Source organism: Thermobia domestica, chromosome 14 (genome assembly GCF_964235325.1).
Source record: "Thermobia domestica chromosome 14, izTheDome1.hap1.1, whole genome shotgun sequence".
NCBI classification, from domain to species: Eukaryota; Metazoa; Arthropoda; class Insecta; order Zygentoma; family Lepismatidae; genus Thermobia; species Thermobia domestica.
In genome coordinates, this window is record NC_137467.1 from 30797233 (window position 1) to 30816871 (window position 19639).

Here is a 19639-nt window from a genome sequence, read left to right on the forward strand (position 1 = left end):
TTACCCAAACGTGGGCACTTTTATTACTGGTATGAACGGAAGTTCTTTCATTAATTCTTGTTTATTACTTGAACGAAAGCCTTGAAATTCAGGCCAACCGAGTCTTTCGTTAGCAATTTTAAACATCGCTACTAAGTTAAAGAAGTAGATGGTTAAATGCTGTCTCTAGTGGGTTAATAAGACGAAAACCATATTCATGAGGAATTTAAATGTCCACTAAAAGCAAGGAACTGTGTTATTATTCAGTTCAAAATCTTTTGGCGTCGCGAATTCTGTCGAGGAATTTGAAGCTATAAAACAATAATCGTGCCTGTTATCCTGTATAGTTGTGAAACATGGCCGCTTACTCTGAGGGGAAGAACGTTGACTGAAAGTATTTAAGAACAAGATCCTGAAACGAATATTCGGACCAAAGAGGAACGGGAATGGAAAATGGCGGAAACTTTATAACGAGGAACTACGTAATTTATACCGTTTACCAAACATTGTTAGGGTAATCAAATCTAAGATGCTTAGGTGGGCAGGTCATGAAACCAGGATGGAAGAAAGAAGGATAGCTTTCAAAGTTTTAACTAGAAGACCAATTAGAAAGCAACCATTAAGAAGACCTAGGCGCAGATGGAAGGACAACATTAAGATGGATCTTGCGGAAATAGGAATACAAAGTAGAAATTGGATCCAGTTGGCTAAGGATAGAAGTCAATGGAGAGTTTTTGTGAACGCGGCATTGAACCTCCGGGTTCCATAGGCCATAGAGTTAGTTAGTTTAGTTAGTCCCTGTCAAGGGTTAAATTACCTATTTTAGTGTGGACGGTTCGCTATGCCCCAGGTAATAATTCTCTTCGTAATAATAACTTAAAACAATAAAAGAATTTTTTAAAAAAAAGAAAAAAAACAGAAAAGTAATAGTTAACTTACCCATACTTGCAACAACAGCACACTATACACTCCACGAACATCACAGTGAATAACAAACTATTTGACAGAGCTTCGAGTTACAGGGTATGGCATTTGACGCTATGGAAAGAAGAAAGATTATTTCAATTATGTTTATTAATTTACAATAAAACAATAGTCCACTGTTGGCAGGGGCGGATCCAGGGAGGGGCGATCGGGGCAATCGCCCCCCCCCCAGAAGAGGAAAATTTCTTATTTTATATATATAAATAAAACCCATCCCAAAGTTTCGAGCCCTTAAAAGTAGCAGATGACAACCCACCGCCCCCCCCAGAAGTCGGTCCTGGATCCGCCCCTGACTGTTGGTGTAAGAACTTAAAGAACTGCGTTATAAATGTGTAAACTCAAAAGGTACTCATCTATGCTTTTCTGTATCCTGTTAATGAATTTGTTCAAAAAGACATATTAAATGTCGAATTTTCGCTGACTGTTGTCAGTATTGATAAGACATCGGTAAGAATAAAGATATTCAGTGAAAATAGTATGAGTGGAGATTAAATAAACATTTAATGACTGTGTTAATCTAGTTATCGAGATCACTTACGTAATTAATTCTCCCCACTATCCTATCTTTCTCTACTAAACCCCTTTTTTCTTAACTATACCTTAACAACGATGACAGCAGTTAGCGAAAATTCGACGTTTAAAATGGCTTTTTTCAACAAATCTGTAACAGGATACAGAAGATATCTTTAGAGCACACTTTTAAAACAATAGACGATTACTTGATATAAACAATAATTATAACCTAACAAAACAGCTGACAGAGGGAGATTATTTTTAGCTGTTTTGAATTTGTAAAACATAATTTACACAAAACTTATGATCAGAGACAATCGCAATACATTTACATAATCTTCGAGAGAGAGAAAAAAGAATTTAAGTGATTTACTTTTCTCATCGTCTTTCGAAAAACAAAATTCATACTAACTATATATATATATATATATATATATATATATATATATAATATCAATGATGTTTCACAATTACATCCATGTTCTCTGAATACAGAAAAATGCATAATATCTGCTACATTTCAAAAACTACTACTCGGTTTATCTTCTTCCATCAGTAAATATTGCTACATTTTTCCATATGTTCTTGTTTTTCACATAAATCATTATTGAAGTTTATTTATTTATTTATTTTAGATGTGTACATCTTCTGTCAAACGTACTCAAAAGTTTATAACTCGGAAAATAATTAACGTAACTGAGTCTATAAAACATATTTACAGTTTCTCAATGGTATAACGTACTTACACACAAACACAACTTTTATTTTTTCTTTCTTCTTAGACGCACCTAAATACCTAACTGTTTTAATAGTTTAATAAAAGACTTTTGTTAAAGAAAATGTAAAATGCGTGAGTTATTTAGATGCACCTAAAAAGAAAGTTAACCCACATGTAACTTCACCCATCTTGACTCTAAAACTTAAATAATTAATACTTTTCTGGCCAGAGTATGTACTTATTTATTAAAATTAAAAGTAAGTCGTAATAGTTTCAATAACTTAACATTATCTTCATCAGACGTTAGCAGGCAAAAGTACCTTCATAATATTAAATTAATATTGTTGTATAATTTTAATTGTTTCATTTTATGGTTAATACTAGTTTCATTTTATAATTTTAAAATTTTTGAATACGTAACAATCAGGTATTGTTATAATTTACTGTTATACTGGAGGGGATCTTTTTTCTGTAATCATCTCAGCGAAAATTTAAAAGTGCTGTTGTTTTAAAGTTTCTCGACAATTGTTAATCATTTTAAATTAACCTATATATGTTTCTCTTGTAATTATGTTCATTTGCTAATTCTTTTATATATCGCAACAATTTTTCCGTAGGTGTTGTCAATTTCCAATATTATTGTTCTCATAGTCTATGTTTCTACACATATATTGTTAAATTGTCTTGCATTGTTAAATTTGTCTACATGCTTGTGTTGAATAACAGCTTAATTTAAAAAAAAAAAAAAAAAAAACTCATACTTTATATGTCAATGACCAAATAATTGTATTAAAAAGATGTCTACAATAATATTCGGGAATGCAGCACTAAACCCTCTGTATAAGTTGTCTAAATCAGGGTTAGCCGGTTAATTCTTCATGATAAAACTGAGGAGTGTATTTCCAAAACATGCTAAATCCAAAAATGTCCGATTTTGAATTTAATACGGAAGAGTATACTATGGAACCTCTTACGTTAAATTTTGTAATTATTTTTTGTCAAAACATGTTATTTTCTTTGGTAAATTCTGTTTGAAATATCACTTGCCATAGTGTTTCAATGTAAAAAGATATAGGTTTTTTTTGCCCTTTCTGAAGAATTCTACCAAATGGATTTAGCATGTTTTGGAAATACTTAGAATAGACAGCAAAGCGAGAATGATGACGATATAGACAAATACTATTTACAATACAAAGAAAAATTATAGTCAAAATATTGAAGAATAAACGTATGTGTTAAAAGTGAAAAAAAATACTGTTTCATCTTAAATTTTTAGTATGATTGTTTTTATAATAATTATTATTTTCACTTTTTTCTTTTATTATTATTATTTTAATAATTATTCCAAATATTAATTTAATATTATGAAGATATTTTTGCCAGTTAACGTCTGATGAAGATAACGTTAAGTTATTGAAACTATTACGACTTAGTTTTAATTTTAATAAATAAGTATATACTCTGACCAGAAAAGTATTAATTATTTAAGAAGAAAGGGTTTTGTTTAAATGCAAGTAAGTCAATATTGGAAAACTGTAAGTATATTTTAAAGACCCAATTACGTTAATTACTTTCTAAGTTGTACATTTTTGAGTACATTTGACAAAAGATCCACACCTTTATAAGATCCCAACAATAAAAAATGTAAGAAATAGGAATATGTGGAAAACAAAGTACTGTACCAATCTTTACTGCCAGAAGTAGAAAAATACCGAGTAGTTCTTGAAATATTGCAAATGTTATCATTTATTCCGAAGTTGGTCGTTCGCCTGGTTTTCGACAAAAAGCGTAATAACAGCGTAATTAAAAATCATCAATTTTTACCGCTTTAAAAGGGTATAATAGAGTATGGTAGGGTAGAGATAAGTAGGGTCGGGTTAGCTTAGAGTTAGGAAAATTTGGACCCATTTTGTTAAAATTAATAGAGTGCAATTCCTCGTCTCTGCGTAAGAATACGAACTAGAACATCTTTGAATACCTGCACCTGTCTTCAGAGCACAAATGTTCGTTACTTTGTCACAATTTAACCATGCGGTAACCTTGCGCAAAGTAGTTCCCTCCGCTTGCCAAATAGTTCCATGTTTATAACTAGTACTTATAAAGAAAAATAAAAAGGTTACGCTCTCTTGCCACATTATCAAACACACAAACAAGCAAATTATACATTTCTTCCCGATAAATTTTCAAAATTTTGCTAGAATCGGACGACCAACTTTGGAACTTAACCCCAGATGTTTGTACACCTTATATGTTTTCAGTGAACATGAAAATGAATGTGCAAATTAAAAATTAAAAAAAAAAAAAAAAAAATGTTCATTATGTTTTTAACACCTTGACTGCCACGATGATCACCTGTGCGCCACGGGCAACAGTCCGCCACTAATACTTTGTCTTCTTCTTTATCTCAGCCCCATAAATGTGTAATTTTCTTTGTGTATGGTTTTGCATATACGCGGCGTGGACATTAATTAAATTTAGACTTCTACGCCATATGTACATAATTGCATACATACCTATAGAACGAACGCGACAAAAGTGCAATATATTGTTTGCGTATGGAAAATTATAAACGCGGCGTTGCACGGGAGAGCCGTGTCTATCAAATTCCATACACATTGGAGTCAACGTATTCAAGTAGCTACAAATATTATATTCAAGTTGCGAAATGTTTAAACACACAATTTATTATTAGGTTTGAATAAGACCATTATATTTATGGTTAGATTGGCACACTTTGACATGCCCTAGTTCAGGTAATGAAAAATGAATGAAGTAAATATAATAAAATAGATATTTAGTTTTTAATGTTCAAACTGTTTGACGAGAAAGTGTGGAAAGTTGAATGGAAAGAGAAAAAGTTACTGAATAAAACGGTCCGATTTGGGTGGATATCAGTCAACCAGTTCATCTATGGAGTGAAAAAACAAGACAAGACGAGACAGAAAATAAAAACAGAGATGCCTGATTGATTGTCAAGATCTGTCTGTAGCATTTAAAATGTCTGACAGTATAGCATACAACATCTCATTACCTTTTTAAGGAATTTACCAAATTCTCCTTTATATATTCACTTTGCCTCTCCACGTATCAGTCTGGAAGATACAAAATCTGAAAAGCTAACTGATGGATCACCGGACCCCTAACAGCACAATTACATAGCAGGCATATGCCGATCATGTTCCCTCAGGTACATGGGAATGTGTCCAGTATGTGCCTTATGCACCTTTGAGAGAGAAATCACATGGATGGCAAGTGATAGTCACAGTCTATGTCCACCCCTAAGCACATGCCTGACATGTACTTGGAGAACGTGCCTAGTATGTTCTAGGTATGTTCCCCATGTCGTAATCGTCAATAAACCACTAAATTACTCCCCCAAAATACGTTAAATTGCCTATATGCGTAATGTGTTTACATTAAGGTGAGTCTAAAGAACACTTAAAAAACAGGTACCCTAGGGTGGGCGCGAACCACCAACCTTTAGATTACTAGCCGCGTGCTCTTCGCTTAAAGAGGAATAAATTGTTGAGCTCTTTTAAATTTGGCTAATAAGAGTGCTCCTTTAATCGCGTATACGTATTCGACGATAACCGTTTGGGATCAGATAAAATCTACTCGCCATGTAATTTTATAACAAAATGACGAGTGTCAATTTACTTTATTTCATGGTTCTTCCATATTCACTTTCAAATGATCGGCGACAGTGGCCATCTAATAAAGTTGATGCGTTTGTTGCTTGTAGTACACAATCGCTTAGAAAAAGAAGCAACAAATGCATTAAATGTGGGAGATGAATTTAGAACACCTAAATGACGCATGCCTAGCACAGCTTGTGCTGTTAGGGTATCTGAAACAGTATGTACCTAAAGGACGTACCTAGAATATGACAGATATATGTCCCAAGTGACGACATAAAAACAAATGACTGTTACAGTGCGAGACTGAGCCAGGTATATAAATGCTATATTTGTGATACATAGTTGCAAATATCAATTAGGTGTAACAAGTACCTAGAACTGTAGGTAGATGAAGTACATACTTAGCACATGAATATCATATGTGTCAAGTGTCGGGTACCTAAAAAGTAGCTGGGATACCTAAAGGGCACATGCCTAGCACATATTGTGCTGTTAGGGACGCGCACCCAGAATTTTTTGTTGGGAGGGGTCCAAGCTTTGGGAGAGGGGTCCAATACTACAAGCCACTACGTCTGTGTACTATTGAACGGGCATTATTCTCATCCAAATAGACGATAAGTAATTGTAAAATACTTCCAACTCTATTTTCATAAAAATAATAGAACTAAATTGTTTTTATAAAAGAAAGAGTACAGATGAAGTGTAAGATAAAATTTTCATGCCACATCAACCATTTCTCTGTAAAAACAAATACAGTTTTATTGAGAAAGCGTAAAAATGCATGTTGAGTTGGTAAGTTTGGGTGGTCCAGATCCGGGGGACCTATCCGTGGGTGCACCCATGTGGATCACCATTAATTTTGACTTAGGATGTACAAGGGTAAAAAGGTAGGAATCGAATTCATTGAGGAGGTGATCCATCCAGCTGATCCCAAGATATGGACAATCAAAAATCGGGTCCCCATCTATTTTCTACGGGAGTAATTATGAATATTATCATTGCTTTATAAACTATAGAAGTATTGTTGAGATGACCGGATTAGTATAATACTCACGAGGCAAAATACTAATCTGCCCATGGTAAAATAATGCCAAAATAAAACTAAATGACTTTACTCGACAAATTTAAACACTATTTTTTTTAATCAGATATTCATTCATCTTATTAAAGTACACTTAATTTAATTTGGGGAAAAAGTACAAAATTTAAGCCTGCCCTTGCTAAGATTTATCTTGTTTAAAAGTTTGGTATACTAAAAATCAAATCAAACTCCTTCACGTAGCGTACACTGGGACACATGTTTCTTTTCTTATAACCTCTCTTCACTTCGTCGACAAACCATTCGAGGCTTGAAAGTAATATACATCATGTGTTTCGGAGAAAAAAAGAAGAAGAAGAAGAAAGAAAAGAAAACTCGAAATATACGAAACCTTGAGTCACGCAAAAACGTCAATAAACCCCTCAACAAACGAATGTTTGAAATGTCTCCTTCCAGAGCTCTAAGCTATTGTGGAAGTGTGGAAAATCAGTATTTGGAACGCCCTAGTTAATTCAAGTAATTCTAGAATTTAAATTAATTAGTTAATAAATTGGATTTTTTAACACAACTACATGACTAAGCTTGTGTCTTTATCCACGGATTAATGTCCTCACTGAGAATCAAAAACGTCTTTACCGAGATTTAACATTCTCACAAAAAATCGAAGGTGTTTTACTCAAGGCTTAACATCCACGGTTGGAATCAAATGTGTTTTATTCTAGGTTTATCACCTTTGTTGGTAATCGAAGGTGTTTTTATCCGTAGCTTAACGCCCTCACCGGGAATCGAATGTTTTCATCAGAGACTTAACACGCTACCCGGGATCGAACTACGGACTACGCACGCAGAAAGCAAGAACATTAAAAGCGAACTGTGTAGTATACATTTTATCTAAGTATCCACGTTTGACATTATATCGTCTTTATACAATCGACTTTATAAGGGTAAGCTGAGTAACTCCTGTATATTTATTTGCCTCTGAATTCTGATGCATGCACTGTCTCAAACTTACAATGAAATGTAGCTAAAAGTGTACCAAAGAATGTGTTATTAAGGAAATTGTGTGGCAAGAGGCACGGAAACTGATGACTTGATTGAACAGTTGGTAAGTATATCAAGGTATTACACAGTGGTATATTTAGGAGGGGCTATCGGGCTCAAGGCCCTCTCCCTTCAAAATAAATTTGTTGTAATAAATTTATTAGTGTTTACGCATTCCACGTATAACAATAATCCTTCTTACCATTTCTAAAAATTTCATTCTTTCCATTTTCTTAGTTCTTTTTTCAGAAATAATACTGTATTTGTCAAATTTTATTCCATGTAAGAACTGAGTTCTTTCTTTTCTTTCGTCCATTCTACTTTTTTGTTTCTTTTTCTTAGTTGTTGCTTTCTTTCGTTTCTCCTATCATACTTTCAACCGTTGTTAGTTGTGATTCAAGTCCTCCGTCGTCAGTAACACCGAAACTAAAAAAGAGCTGATAAGCGAAACTTGTGTTCCACACGAACTTCCACGGATATCAACATAACGGGACTTTAGTTATTATAGCAAAGGAATATTTACATCGTTTAGTTATAAAGAAAAGTAAATGTTTGAATTAAAGAAAATCAAGAGGGACGGAATAAATAGCCCGGGAAATTAGGTAGGTCAAGAGGACGTTTCTCTTTTCTTCTATGAATAGAAAAAAAAAGGTTAGATTCACCGCTAAATTTTTGTGGGTATCATATCATATAAGATTCACCAGTCTGCAATTTTTGCCATTAAAACTGCAATCAGCATATTTCTGCTTCAATTTGTCTCAACATTTTCTTTCAGATAATAATAATAATAAAAAAAAAACTGAATATTTTCATTGTTTTCTAAAATGAAATCAGTTAAGTTGAAATGAGATTCCAAATATTCAATGTGTGTTTGCAGGAGCGTCATTTCAGATTTGCCTATCGGAAGGGGGGGGGATCGCCCACCGACATACGAGTTTCACGTTTTTTTCTTAGTGAATTAGTGAATTAGTAGATAATCGATTAAAATATAAGTGCTTATTCATGTGTTGTGCATAGTCCCCCGCCCCCGAAACAAAATCCTAAATACGCCACTGGTATTATAATTCACATCCTCACTTGTATTAGTAAAATAGAAAAAAAACTCTTGTTTAATGACTTTCACGTCTATGCATCTCAAGTTTCAACCAAGTCTTTAGAGGAATGAAATGATTGGTTTACACTCTTGTGCAAAGTGCAGTGAACGCAATTAGAAAAACAAACAATAAACATATATATTAGTACCAACTGCAGTGTAACATATTTTAAACGTAGTTCTCACGATGTTATTATGATTCTTAAAGCAACTGGTAATTGTTAAGTTTCTCACGACGAAAACGCTCTCAGACTGTTTATTAAATAAACGAAGAAAAACAAGCAAAGCCATCTTGACAAGAAATAATAATCATTTAAAAGAGTCAAAACCAACGATTTCTTTCCTTAGTTTAGAATCAATATTTAATAAGATGTTCTAGAGAAGACAAGGAAGTTAAATCAACAACCTTAGTGCAATCGACTTAAGTGGAACTTTCTTGTGGTTAAAAGAGCGGCAGTGTATGAACAGATAGGTGTACAGACTGAAAAGTATTTCGTAAATAATACGAAAAAGTTTGCACTATTTCATAATACATAACAAATGAAAGAATAATCACATTGACTGAGCTTTAATTCTTTCCGGTAAATTAATGAAAAATAATAATTTTTTTCCAATTTTTCTTACGGGCATTCACCAACATCCCGTAAAAGCCAACATCGGGAATAAAATTATTATTGAGGAAAGAACTAAAGCGCAATTAATGAGTGTATATATATATATATATATATATATATATATATATATATATATACTTAAATTCGTAAATATTATATGACTAGTAATAAGTAAGCTACGCACATGGAATGATCTTCCTAGATTACACGAAAAAAGAGTAGTTGGTTCAAGATTCTGTACCAAGATGAAACTTTTGAGATGATCGTGAATTCCAGACGTTTTAAGAAAACGTCTTTGAGAAAGATGGAAATTCTCATTGAAAAGTTCGGCAATTATTAAATAATATGTGTTAATATGTATATTAAAATGTATACATGAGGTATTTGAAAATGAAAGTTTTACATTGGCCACTTTCTGTGACTTAAGCAAGGCTTTTGACTGTATAGAACATAATATTAAATAAAATTAGAGTGTTATGGTTTTCAAGATAAAAATCTGAACTTTATTAAAACATACTTAAAAGGTCGCACTCAGATTGTTAATATCAATGGAAGGAAATCGGATAGCATTCCAATAAAATAAGGGTCCCTTAAGGTTCTGTACTCGGACCGTTATTGTTTATATTGATGATAAATGATTTACCAATGAATATTTCAGCTAAATCTCTTCGTTATGCTGATGACACACTCTTGCTAAACACCAGCAATAATCTTACACAGCTAGCTAATAATATTCAATGAGAAAACCTTTATAGAAATCAAGGAATTGTTTAAGGCAAACGGGCTTTTTAAAAAAAAAAAAATATTGAAAATAAAACTACTATTTTCATTGAATGAGTGTCCGATAGTATCAAAGAATGTAAAATTTCTTGGTATCATTCTTGATAGACAATTAACATGGAAAGCACATATAGAATAGGTATGTATAACATTCGAGAATAATAAGTTTGATGCGAAATTTAAGAGATATAGTTCCGAACAACTACAAGATCAGCATATTATGCTTTTTCTCAAAGGACAGTAGAATATTGTTTTGTGGTAACAGTAACTACACAAATGAGGTCCTGCTACTAAAAAAATAATAATAAAGTTATTAGAATAGTTAGTGGTGCATCATATAAAGAACACTGTAAACCTTTGTTCTGTAAGTTAAAAATTATTGCTGTTGTTAATTTGTATATACTGTATATAAGGTGTGGCCCCGCATAGCGTAGTCGCTAACGTTCTCGCCTTCGGTGCGGGTTCGATTCCCGGTGGAGCCTCTCGGTCGAAAAAGTGTAATACGCTTTTTCAGGCCAGCCACCCTGAATGAGGATTTCCTGGGTTTTCCTCACTCACACCAGGCAAATGCCGGGGTGGTACCTAACTTATAGGTCCTAGGCCGCTTCCTTCCTTCCTTTCCCCGGATAGTATGATTCCCGAGAGACGTTATCTCTCAAACGTGACGGGCTAAATGGCCTTAGATGCCGAGAGCGCAGAAATCTAAATCCTAAATCCTGTATATATAAGGTTTTAGTATATGTAAAACAAAATATGTCAGATATGCAGCGTAGACAAGATGTTCATCCATATTATACAAGATTTGCTAAACAAGTTAATATATCGTATAGCAGGCTATCAAAAAAAAAAAAAAAAAAATCTGCTATAAAGTACAAGGTATAAAATTTATGAACAGATTGCCAATACATACGCAAAATTACTTATTACTCAATTTAAAAATAAAGTGTATGATTGGTTAGTTGCTGTTGTATCCTATTATAATGTTAAGGAGTTTGAGGAAGATAAAGGTATATTGATACAGGTAAAAAAAAAAAAAAAAAAAGCGCTTCTATAACTTCATTTGACGTTGTCTATTGTCTGTATACAGATTTAAAGACAATAAAAATATTCTATTCTAGTCCTGAACCAATTAGTATGTCGTGTTTTATTAAAACTAGCTGAACCTGCGCTGTCTACTCAGCGCATCGTTCTGTTATGACCATGAATCTCCTTCCTACTGTGTATGTCTCCTATCCTTACTCACACAAATAAAGGATAGGAGACTCACAAAGGAAGTGGATTGCTATGCATAGATGTTGGAGTGAGTTTGCAGCAAATTTGTAGAGCTAACGCGATATCAAATGGAAATATTTTTTTTCTAATAAATGCATATCCGTCCGAGTACGCCTCATTGTGTCCTTGAGGCTTTTGAAGTTGCCAGCATGCCATAGGTTTTGCCATTCAGAGTTAAGCAAAGCGCCTGCAATGTCCGTCAACTCGCCATACTTCTCTACTGGCGTGGTTTCGGCCTGCAACAATGTTAATCTTAGGGCGCAAAACGGCCCCTAAAATGTTGAATAGAACAATAACGATACGGTTTTTGAAAATTTGAATGAGAACTGGACAATCTACACAAAATTTGGAATCGACCAGTGAAAACGGCACGTTTCTAGCACTTATGGTTTTCGAGATCTCATTGCCGAAAGGATTGTGGAAAAACATATAAACCTAGCATTTTAATATATAGACTAGCTGAACCTTCGCTCTTTACACAGCTCATCATTCACATATGAGCATGAATCTCCTTGTTATTCCTCACAACATATGTACACAGGGCCGGATTTAGGGGGGTGTACATCGTATCATGTGCACCCCACCCCCCTTCGTTGTGAATACACATTATCTAAAGTGAGAAGCTAGCAGTGAAAATAGCAATACTTTCCGAACATTTCATGTCAGGTTTCCGTTCCGGGCTTAAAAGAAAGCAGAGTTTTGCAAAAGCAATAGCTTAAGTCAATTTTCTGCAGGTTTTGAAGGAAAAGGATTTACCGAAAACAGAATCGTAGTACTTCCAGATAAATTCCTTATTCATACCACAGATGCCTAAAGGCATTTAAAAAATTTAAATTTAATTCAAATGTATTGGTAGTTATTGGTGCACCCTCTGTCAGAAAATCCTCGATCCCTTTACAGACGAAAGTTAAAGATGTGATAAAAATCGGCAAACGTTACTATAAAGACGAGATTTTTCGATTATTTTTTCAATATCTCGCACCGTTTGCAAGATTTGAGCCTACTTCCGGTTGAAGTTTCTAATTCATATATGATCAGTGGTTTCTTCTTGCATGCATTATGTAATAAGCAAATATATTACATACACAATTAATTATAATGTCAGTTATATATGGTGTTTATTGGGCAAGACACTCCAAAAGTAAAGATTCATCTTAGACTGGAGAAATGGTTATCCTTTCTTCTTCATTATTATTTGTCCATGAAGCAAACGCCTGAGACATATACAACACCTATATACAACAATATGGTGTTGGAATGTATAATGCGTAAGATATGATGCTTTAGTTTAGTTTTTTTTTTTTTTTTTTTAATTTCAACACTTCCAGTGTACCCATAAAAATGTAATAAAGAAATAATGGTCATGTATTTTAAATATTCAATTAGAAGTGGACAATCTATGCAAAATTTGCAATCAATCAGTGAAAACGTCATCTTTCTAGAGCCTGTAGTTTCCGAGATCTCATTGTCGAAAGGATTGGCCACAAACATATAAACGTCCAAAAACATATAGTTTAAAAGAACTCCCAAAGATGGTAGCACAATTCATTTGCATTGATTTTGGAGAAGGCTTATTAAAATACAAAGGTTTTGAACAATAATTTTAAAACGTAAACTTTATGAAAAAGATGTATTTAAATAATTTATTTAAAGTACACATACTTTAAAATATTTGTTTTTGTTAAACGTGAAATCACAAATAACCGTAAATCAAAGGTTTGAAATCCAAAGTTAGAGATTGGAGCTCAGGCGTTTTCATTGCTATTGTAACATTGTAATAGATAGATTAGCAAAACAGAGGCGCTGAGTTTACACTTTGAATTCTGTGAAGGCCCACTGAAAAGAAATGTCACTTTTATGCGTGTGAAAATTAAATTATCTAACAAACATAACTCGAAGGAATGATTGCAGAGAAGGCCAAGACCCGACCCAGGTACAGAAAAAAAAAAAATCTCTATAGCAATTTTCATTACATTTAATTCTTTATCGCTAGTATTGTTTAAAAGTTCTGTTCAAAAGTAACCGAAAATAACTTAGGAGCTACTTACTACTGTGGACTCAGTTATTGTTTGGGTTCCTGTGGTTTTATTGACTTTGCTGCTACTAGTGTTATTGTTGGAAGAATTGGCAACCATGGCTTGTAGTTTCTGTAACTGACTAAGTAGGTTGGCATTGGTCCCCTCCAATGTTTCAATCTTCTTCTTATACTCGTTATTCTCAGAGGTAAGCGCTTCTACTTTTTTCTCTAACGCATCCATATATTCCTTCTTTTTTCTTCGACTCTCCTGCGCCGAGATCTGCATACACACAAAAAAAAAATGGAGGAAACGTTTAAATAATTTATTTAAATCCTTCGTAGCAATACTCCTTTGGGTAAAAGGGTAATTTTACAAGTAGCAAGGGTCTGCACACACACACAGACAAAAAAAAAATAATAATTTAGAAAATGTTTATATAATTGATTTAAATTCTTCGTAGGAATACTTCTTTGGGTAAAAAGGTAATTTACAAGTAGCAAGGATATGCACACATAAAAATGGAGGAAAAGTTTAAAATTGATTTAAATCCTTCATAGTAACACTTCCTTGGGTAAAATGGTAATTTACAAGCAGCAGGAATGTGCACACACACACACCAAAAAAAAAAAAAAAAAAAAAGACCAAGTTAATATTAATAATATATTTATTCGTGCAAATGGCAGCTAAAACTTCTAAAAATCAATTTCCAAGTTCAAAATAACATTTTGGTTGTAATTTCTAAATACACACTGACAGGATGCATATTTTAAATGAAATACTAAACACCCATTTTATTAATTCAATCGTATGGTTTCAATTACTATTTATCATCATCATCGGTGTATGACTCGTAAGAAATTTATGTGTGTTCGTGGATTCGAGTAATACTAAATTTTCAATTCTAAGAAAGAAAAAAAAACACTATTACATGTACTTCGTTAACAGCAAAAAAACTAAATTGTGAATTATTATTACATTAATCCACTTGATGGGTTGATAATTTCAGCGTCACATGATGTGTGGTCTTGTTTAAGTCTATATTGAAATAATGTATATATGAAGAAGCATGTATGCATGTATGTAACTTATTCCTATGCCCATAAACTACGAGTTGTGATCAAAAAATACGGTGAATAATTTTATTAGAAATAAAGTAATAAGTTTACATGGATTTGATTTAATCTCCTTCAAAGTACTGTCCTTTGCTAGCAGTGCATTTATCCCAACGTTGAATCCATGACTGGAAGCATTTCTGGAAGGCTTCTTTTGGAAGGGCGTTTAGCTGCTCTGTTGTGGCCCTCTTAATGTCAGGAATGGTGTCAAAACGTTTTCCTTTAAGCAAGGTTTTAATTTTTGGGAAGAACCAGAAGTCACATACTTTTATATCTGGATAGCACAGCGAATGTGGACAGACGTGAATATTTTTTCGGCCAAAAACTCGCGGATCAAAAGCAAGGTGTGGCACGGCGCATTTTCATAGTGAAGAAGGAAGCCATTTGCCTTTAATCGGCGGTTAAAAGCTTTTCACGGACCCATACAAGATATTTAGTTGTGTGGAAAGGTCTCGAATAGTCACTCGCCTGCTTGAACCAATGATAAGTGCATTTTTTTTCTTTTGTACGTCGAAAGACGTTTCGATCGTTGCTCGTTTCCAATCGACCCCTTGCAGCTTCTGAATCGCTCCTACCACTTGTAAACAGTCTTCAATGCAATCGCTTCATCGCCATACACTGACTTTGACAATTTATGAGATTTTTTGGCACTTTTTTGCAGCTTAGAACAAAACTTAATCTTGGCGTGGGACAGACACTCTTAACACGTCCTCACTCTTCTGCCTCTGGAAGCCAACTATCTTGTCAAAACTCGTTCAAACTCGTCATTGACTGCACCAAAAGTTTAAGCTACCGGGCTTACTAGCTGAAATGAATACAACTTCTATAGATGTCACTGTGCAACTACATTCAGCATACTTTTTGATCACACTTTGTAAATGCTTACCTGCGCTCAAATTACCGAAATACCACCTATGAGAAATTCATTTGAAGATTTTAAATTGTTTAATCTTCAGTGTCCATTACTCGATGAAATCATACTTATTTTTTTAAAAAAATCTAGATTGTAAAACGTATACGATTAAATTAATAAAAGGGTGCTTAAGTAGAGATCAAGGATTTTTATTATTATTATTATTTTGGTGGTATTTTTAGTATACAAAATATAGATATTAACTATAAATAACACAAGGAAAATTAATGTTTACAGCACTCCAATATTTCTAAAAACTTTTTAGATTGATTTTATGTAATTAATTAATTAATTAATAAAAATAAACAAAACTTTCTTATGTCACACGTACATCAGTTAATTCATATATTAATGATTGTCTTAGACGATTAAATAATCAGTAAATAAATAAAATCAAATAAAATCATACCTTATTTTTAATTTTTCTCCTGATCTTCTTTAGCGATTTTTCCTCTGCCTTCGTGAGTGGGAGCCTCGTAGGAATTGGATAGCCTTCTGCGACCAGAGTTCTCTTTTCCTCTTCTGTCAATATCAACATGCCGGTAGAACCCTTCTGTAATTATAAACCAAGATGTTTATTTAATTGTCAATTTGTATGATCTTTAATAGAAATAATTAAGTACTTTATATACATTTTTGGTAATAGTAAGCAAAAGACAAATTTTATAATAAATGTTTCATGTTCACTTCCTTACTTCCAGGTCCTACAATATGAATTGTGCTGATGTTTCTATTGAAAAACTCCTGAAATAACAGAGCCAAAGTTAGAAAAGAAAATGAAATCAAATGTGCTACCAGATTTTCACATATGAAGGACTGTAGATATTGAAATTAAAATGAAATAATTCAGTTTTACGTCTCACGGTTATGCCATATAGGCTAAAGGACATGGTGATGATGAGAAATGAATGAAATGGTGGAATTGAATAAAGTGGGAGGAAATAGAATAATCTCGAGAAATCCCACGCACACAGTGTTTTCCCACCACAAAGTTCACTTGGCGCGAGTTTGGGTCAAACTAGGGACCCCAGGCACCAGAGATAAACGCTTTACTGCTGAGCCACCGCGGTACTTTATACATTTTTGAGAGACTTAAATATTATCTGGTTAACTGCAAAAATCGAATGTCAAATTAAATTGCGACTCTTTTCTGTTCAATTAATTGGAATATGGGGGTTAAGTGGTAGAGAGCTCACGTCTGGTGTGAGGGATCTCTGTTCGATCTCCGGCTACGTGAGTTTATGGTGCACAACATCGTTTCTGTGGGTTTTCTATAGAGTAGGCGTTCTGCCGTTTTCACCAATATACTCATTCACTTTCAAATAACATCTTTTACTTTAACGTTCCATGATTATGCCCTTTACGCTAAAGGAGGCAAATGATTAAGACAAGTGAATGATGATGGAAGAACTGGTAGAGTGGAATTGTGGGAGGAAACGGGGGTACCCTGAGAAAATCCATGGGCACGATGTTGTCCACCACAAACTTACTAGGTCAAGGACAGAACCAAGAACCCTACGCATCAGAGGAACCCTCCACCACTGGGTCAATGTGTCCCCTCATTTCACTTGCAATCACCCGTTTCCTTTAGATTAACAATGACACGAAAGTATAAATTTCATTTCATTTTCTATTCGCTCAACTTTTTGTCTATTTTTCATGTATTTAAGCTTACCTTGCATTGGATTCGGAGATCGAAAAGATGCAACTGAACTGTTAAATGTGTTTCAGACGGGAATAAGTTCAGCACGGGAATGCTATTAATGCAACTCTACGGTACATTCGGCTTTTACACCTTAACGTGTGAAAATTAGAGGATCCCATATTTAGAAACTTCTTAACGAATCTAATTTCTTTTCCTATTTTAATCTTGGATCAATTAAAGATGACAGGAAGTTAACAATTAATTTGACCTCGATTCATATTTTAGGACATAAAAGTGCGATTTTTATTACTTTAAACGTGATTTGGAAGTTTAAAGCTGAACACAGGGATTAAAATTAGGATAACTGAGAAATGTGATATTCTTTCTTGATAGTTCAAGTTAATATTGTTCTCCGTGAAAAACTGCAAATTCAACCTATCTCGAATGCTTCTTTTACAAACACAAAGATTGACACAGTCTGGCTACACTGAGCTTGGGAAAAAATCATCGTTCGTTCAAGAAATCTAAAAATTGAAGAAAAATGTCCTCAAATGGTGCTAGAGATAATTCAGAAGTATGTAAAAATGTTGAGGTATTATGACTCAGAATGCTGTTGACAAATTTATGAAGGAGAAAAAAATTGCGAATGTCAAGCTAGGAAACCTTAATTGATGTTGGTATAATATGCTGTTAAATATTCCTGAAAATACTAAACTATAGGCTGATTGGAAGATAAAATGCCTTCTTCATTAAGAGAATTTCAATTTCCATAAATTCCACACAAATAGAACGTCCGAAATTAATTACGAACATTTATATGCATATACAGAATGTGTTCGAAACAACACTGACAACGTTCAGGAGGTGATTCCTGACACCAAGATAAGACAAAAAGTATAGACTAACCTGGGTGCACAAATGCTCCCTTTCGGAGTTATAGGCTCCTGAAAACATGAAAAAGTGAACTTTAAAGGTTCATAGCTCCAAAACTATGGGACCTACCGCAGTCGGGTCAAGACTCCACTTAGAACTAATATGTGCGCTATCTAAAAACACGTGTTTCAGAATCCTAAGGTACTTCGGCAAGAACTTTTATAGAGGAAGTTTGGCTATGGGCATATAATTTGAAGTACTCACGAACTACCTCTATAAAAATCGTTGCGGAAGTACTGCAGGATTCAGAAATATAGATATTTGGATAGGATACATACCAGTTTGCAATTGAAGTCTTGATCAGACTACGGCAGGTCCCATTGTATTGGAGCTATGGACCATTAAAGTTCATTTTTTCATGTTTTCGGTAGCCTATAGCTCCGAAATGACCAGATTTTTGCATCCAGGTTGGTCTATATTTTTTGTCTTATCTTGGTGTCAGGAATCACCTCCCAAACGTTGTCGGTGTTGTTTTGAAACACTCTGTATATATGTAATATTTATGTGTGAGAAGTGTTATTCTTTCTCCCAATTATTGTTAAAAATTTCGATCGTTTAAGTTGCAAAGCAAGATGGTGCTACGCGTCATATCATATACATATATAGAGAAACGAGACAAGAAGCTTTTGAAAATTCTAAGAGGTCTAAAACTTATTACTGCCTGAATCATAATAATATATAATAACAATCTACGATTACGTTGTCTGTTTAGCAAGAAATATGGTATAAGAATTATCGATCTATCTAAGTGGCCAAAAATATTAACTGGAGTACATGGAGAGAGACTAATGTGATTTTTTTCCTTTACCATTTTCTCTGTGAAATAGCTACGAAGTATGTAAAAGATTTAGGACAGTTATAAACTTGTCTCCACAAAGTAAATAAATAAATAAATAAAATTTGGTACTAACAGAGAACGTTCAGTTTATTTATTTTATTTATTTATTTTTATTTTCATTTTCATTTTTATTTTTATTTTTATTTTTATTTTTATTTTTAATATTTATTTAACAATCACCAGATACAGCTCAGAGGCCATTTTACACTGGATATCGAACAACAACAATAACAATGGGAAGGCATCGGACAGGGCCTGTTTTAGTAGATACCATCCCGGCATTTGGATGGTAGGACTGAGGAAAACCCTGAAAAACCCCAGTCAGGATAGTCGGCAGAGGGAATCGAATCTACGACCTTCCGAATGCGAAGCCAACGATCTACCACTTAAATACTTCGCTCGGTACATACTTTGTCTACATCCCGTCTACATACTTTGTTGAGTTGAGTGTGAGTTTTACGTCCCTTTAAGCAGCGAGGCTATATGAGACGGGATCTACTGATTAAAGT

The 19639-nt window shown here is 33.8% G+C and overlaps 1 protein-coding gene across 3 annotated transcripts in view; it reads right to left on the bottom strand.

The window, feature by feature from the left end:
• The window catches only part of LOC145669606 (cyclic AMP response element-binding protein A-like), a 472254-nt gene that overhangs the window by 11079 nt on the left and 441536 nt on the right, over positions 1-19639 (bottom strand). For all 3 annotated transcript variants that reach the window (XM_081737832.1, XM_081737831.1, XM_081737833.1), the window contains exons 6-8: positions 16124-16267; positions 13720-13968; positions 919-1017 (exon numbers count right to left, since the gene is read on the bottom strand). In XM_081737832.1, coding sequence (XP_081593958.1) covers positions 976-1017; positions 13720-13968; positions 16124-16267 — 435 coding nt within the window. In that variant the 3' untranslated portion in view covers positions 919-975. The remainder of the gene's footprint in view (positions 1-918; positions 1018-13719; positions 13969-16123; positions 16268-19639) is intronic.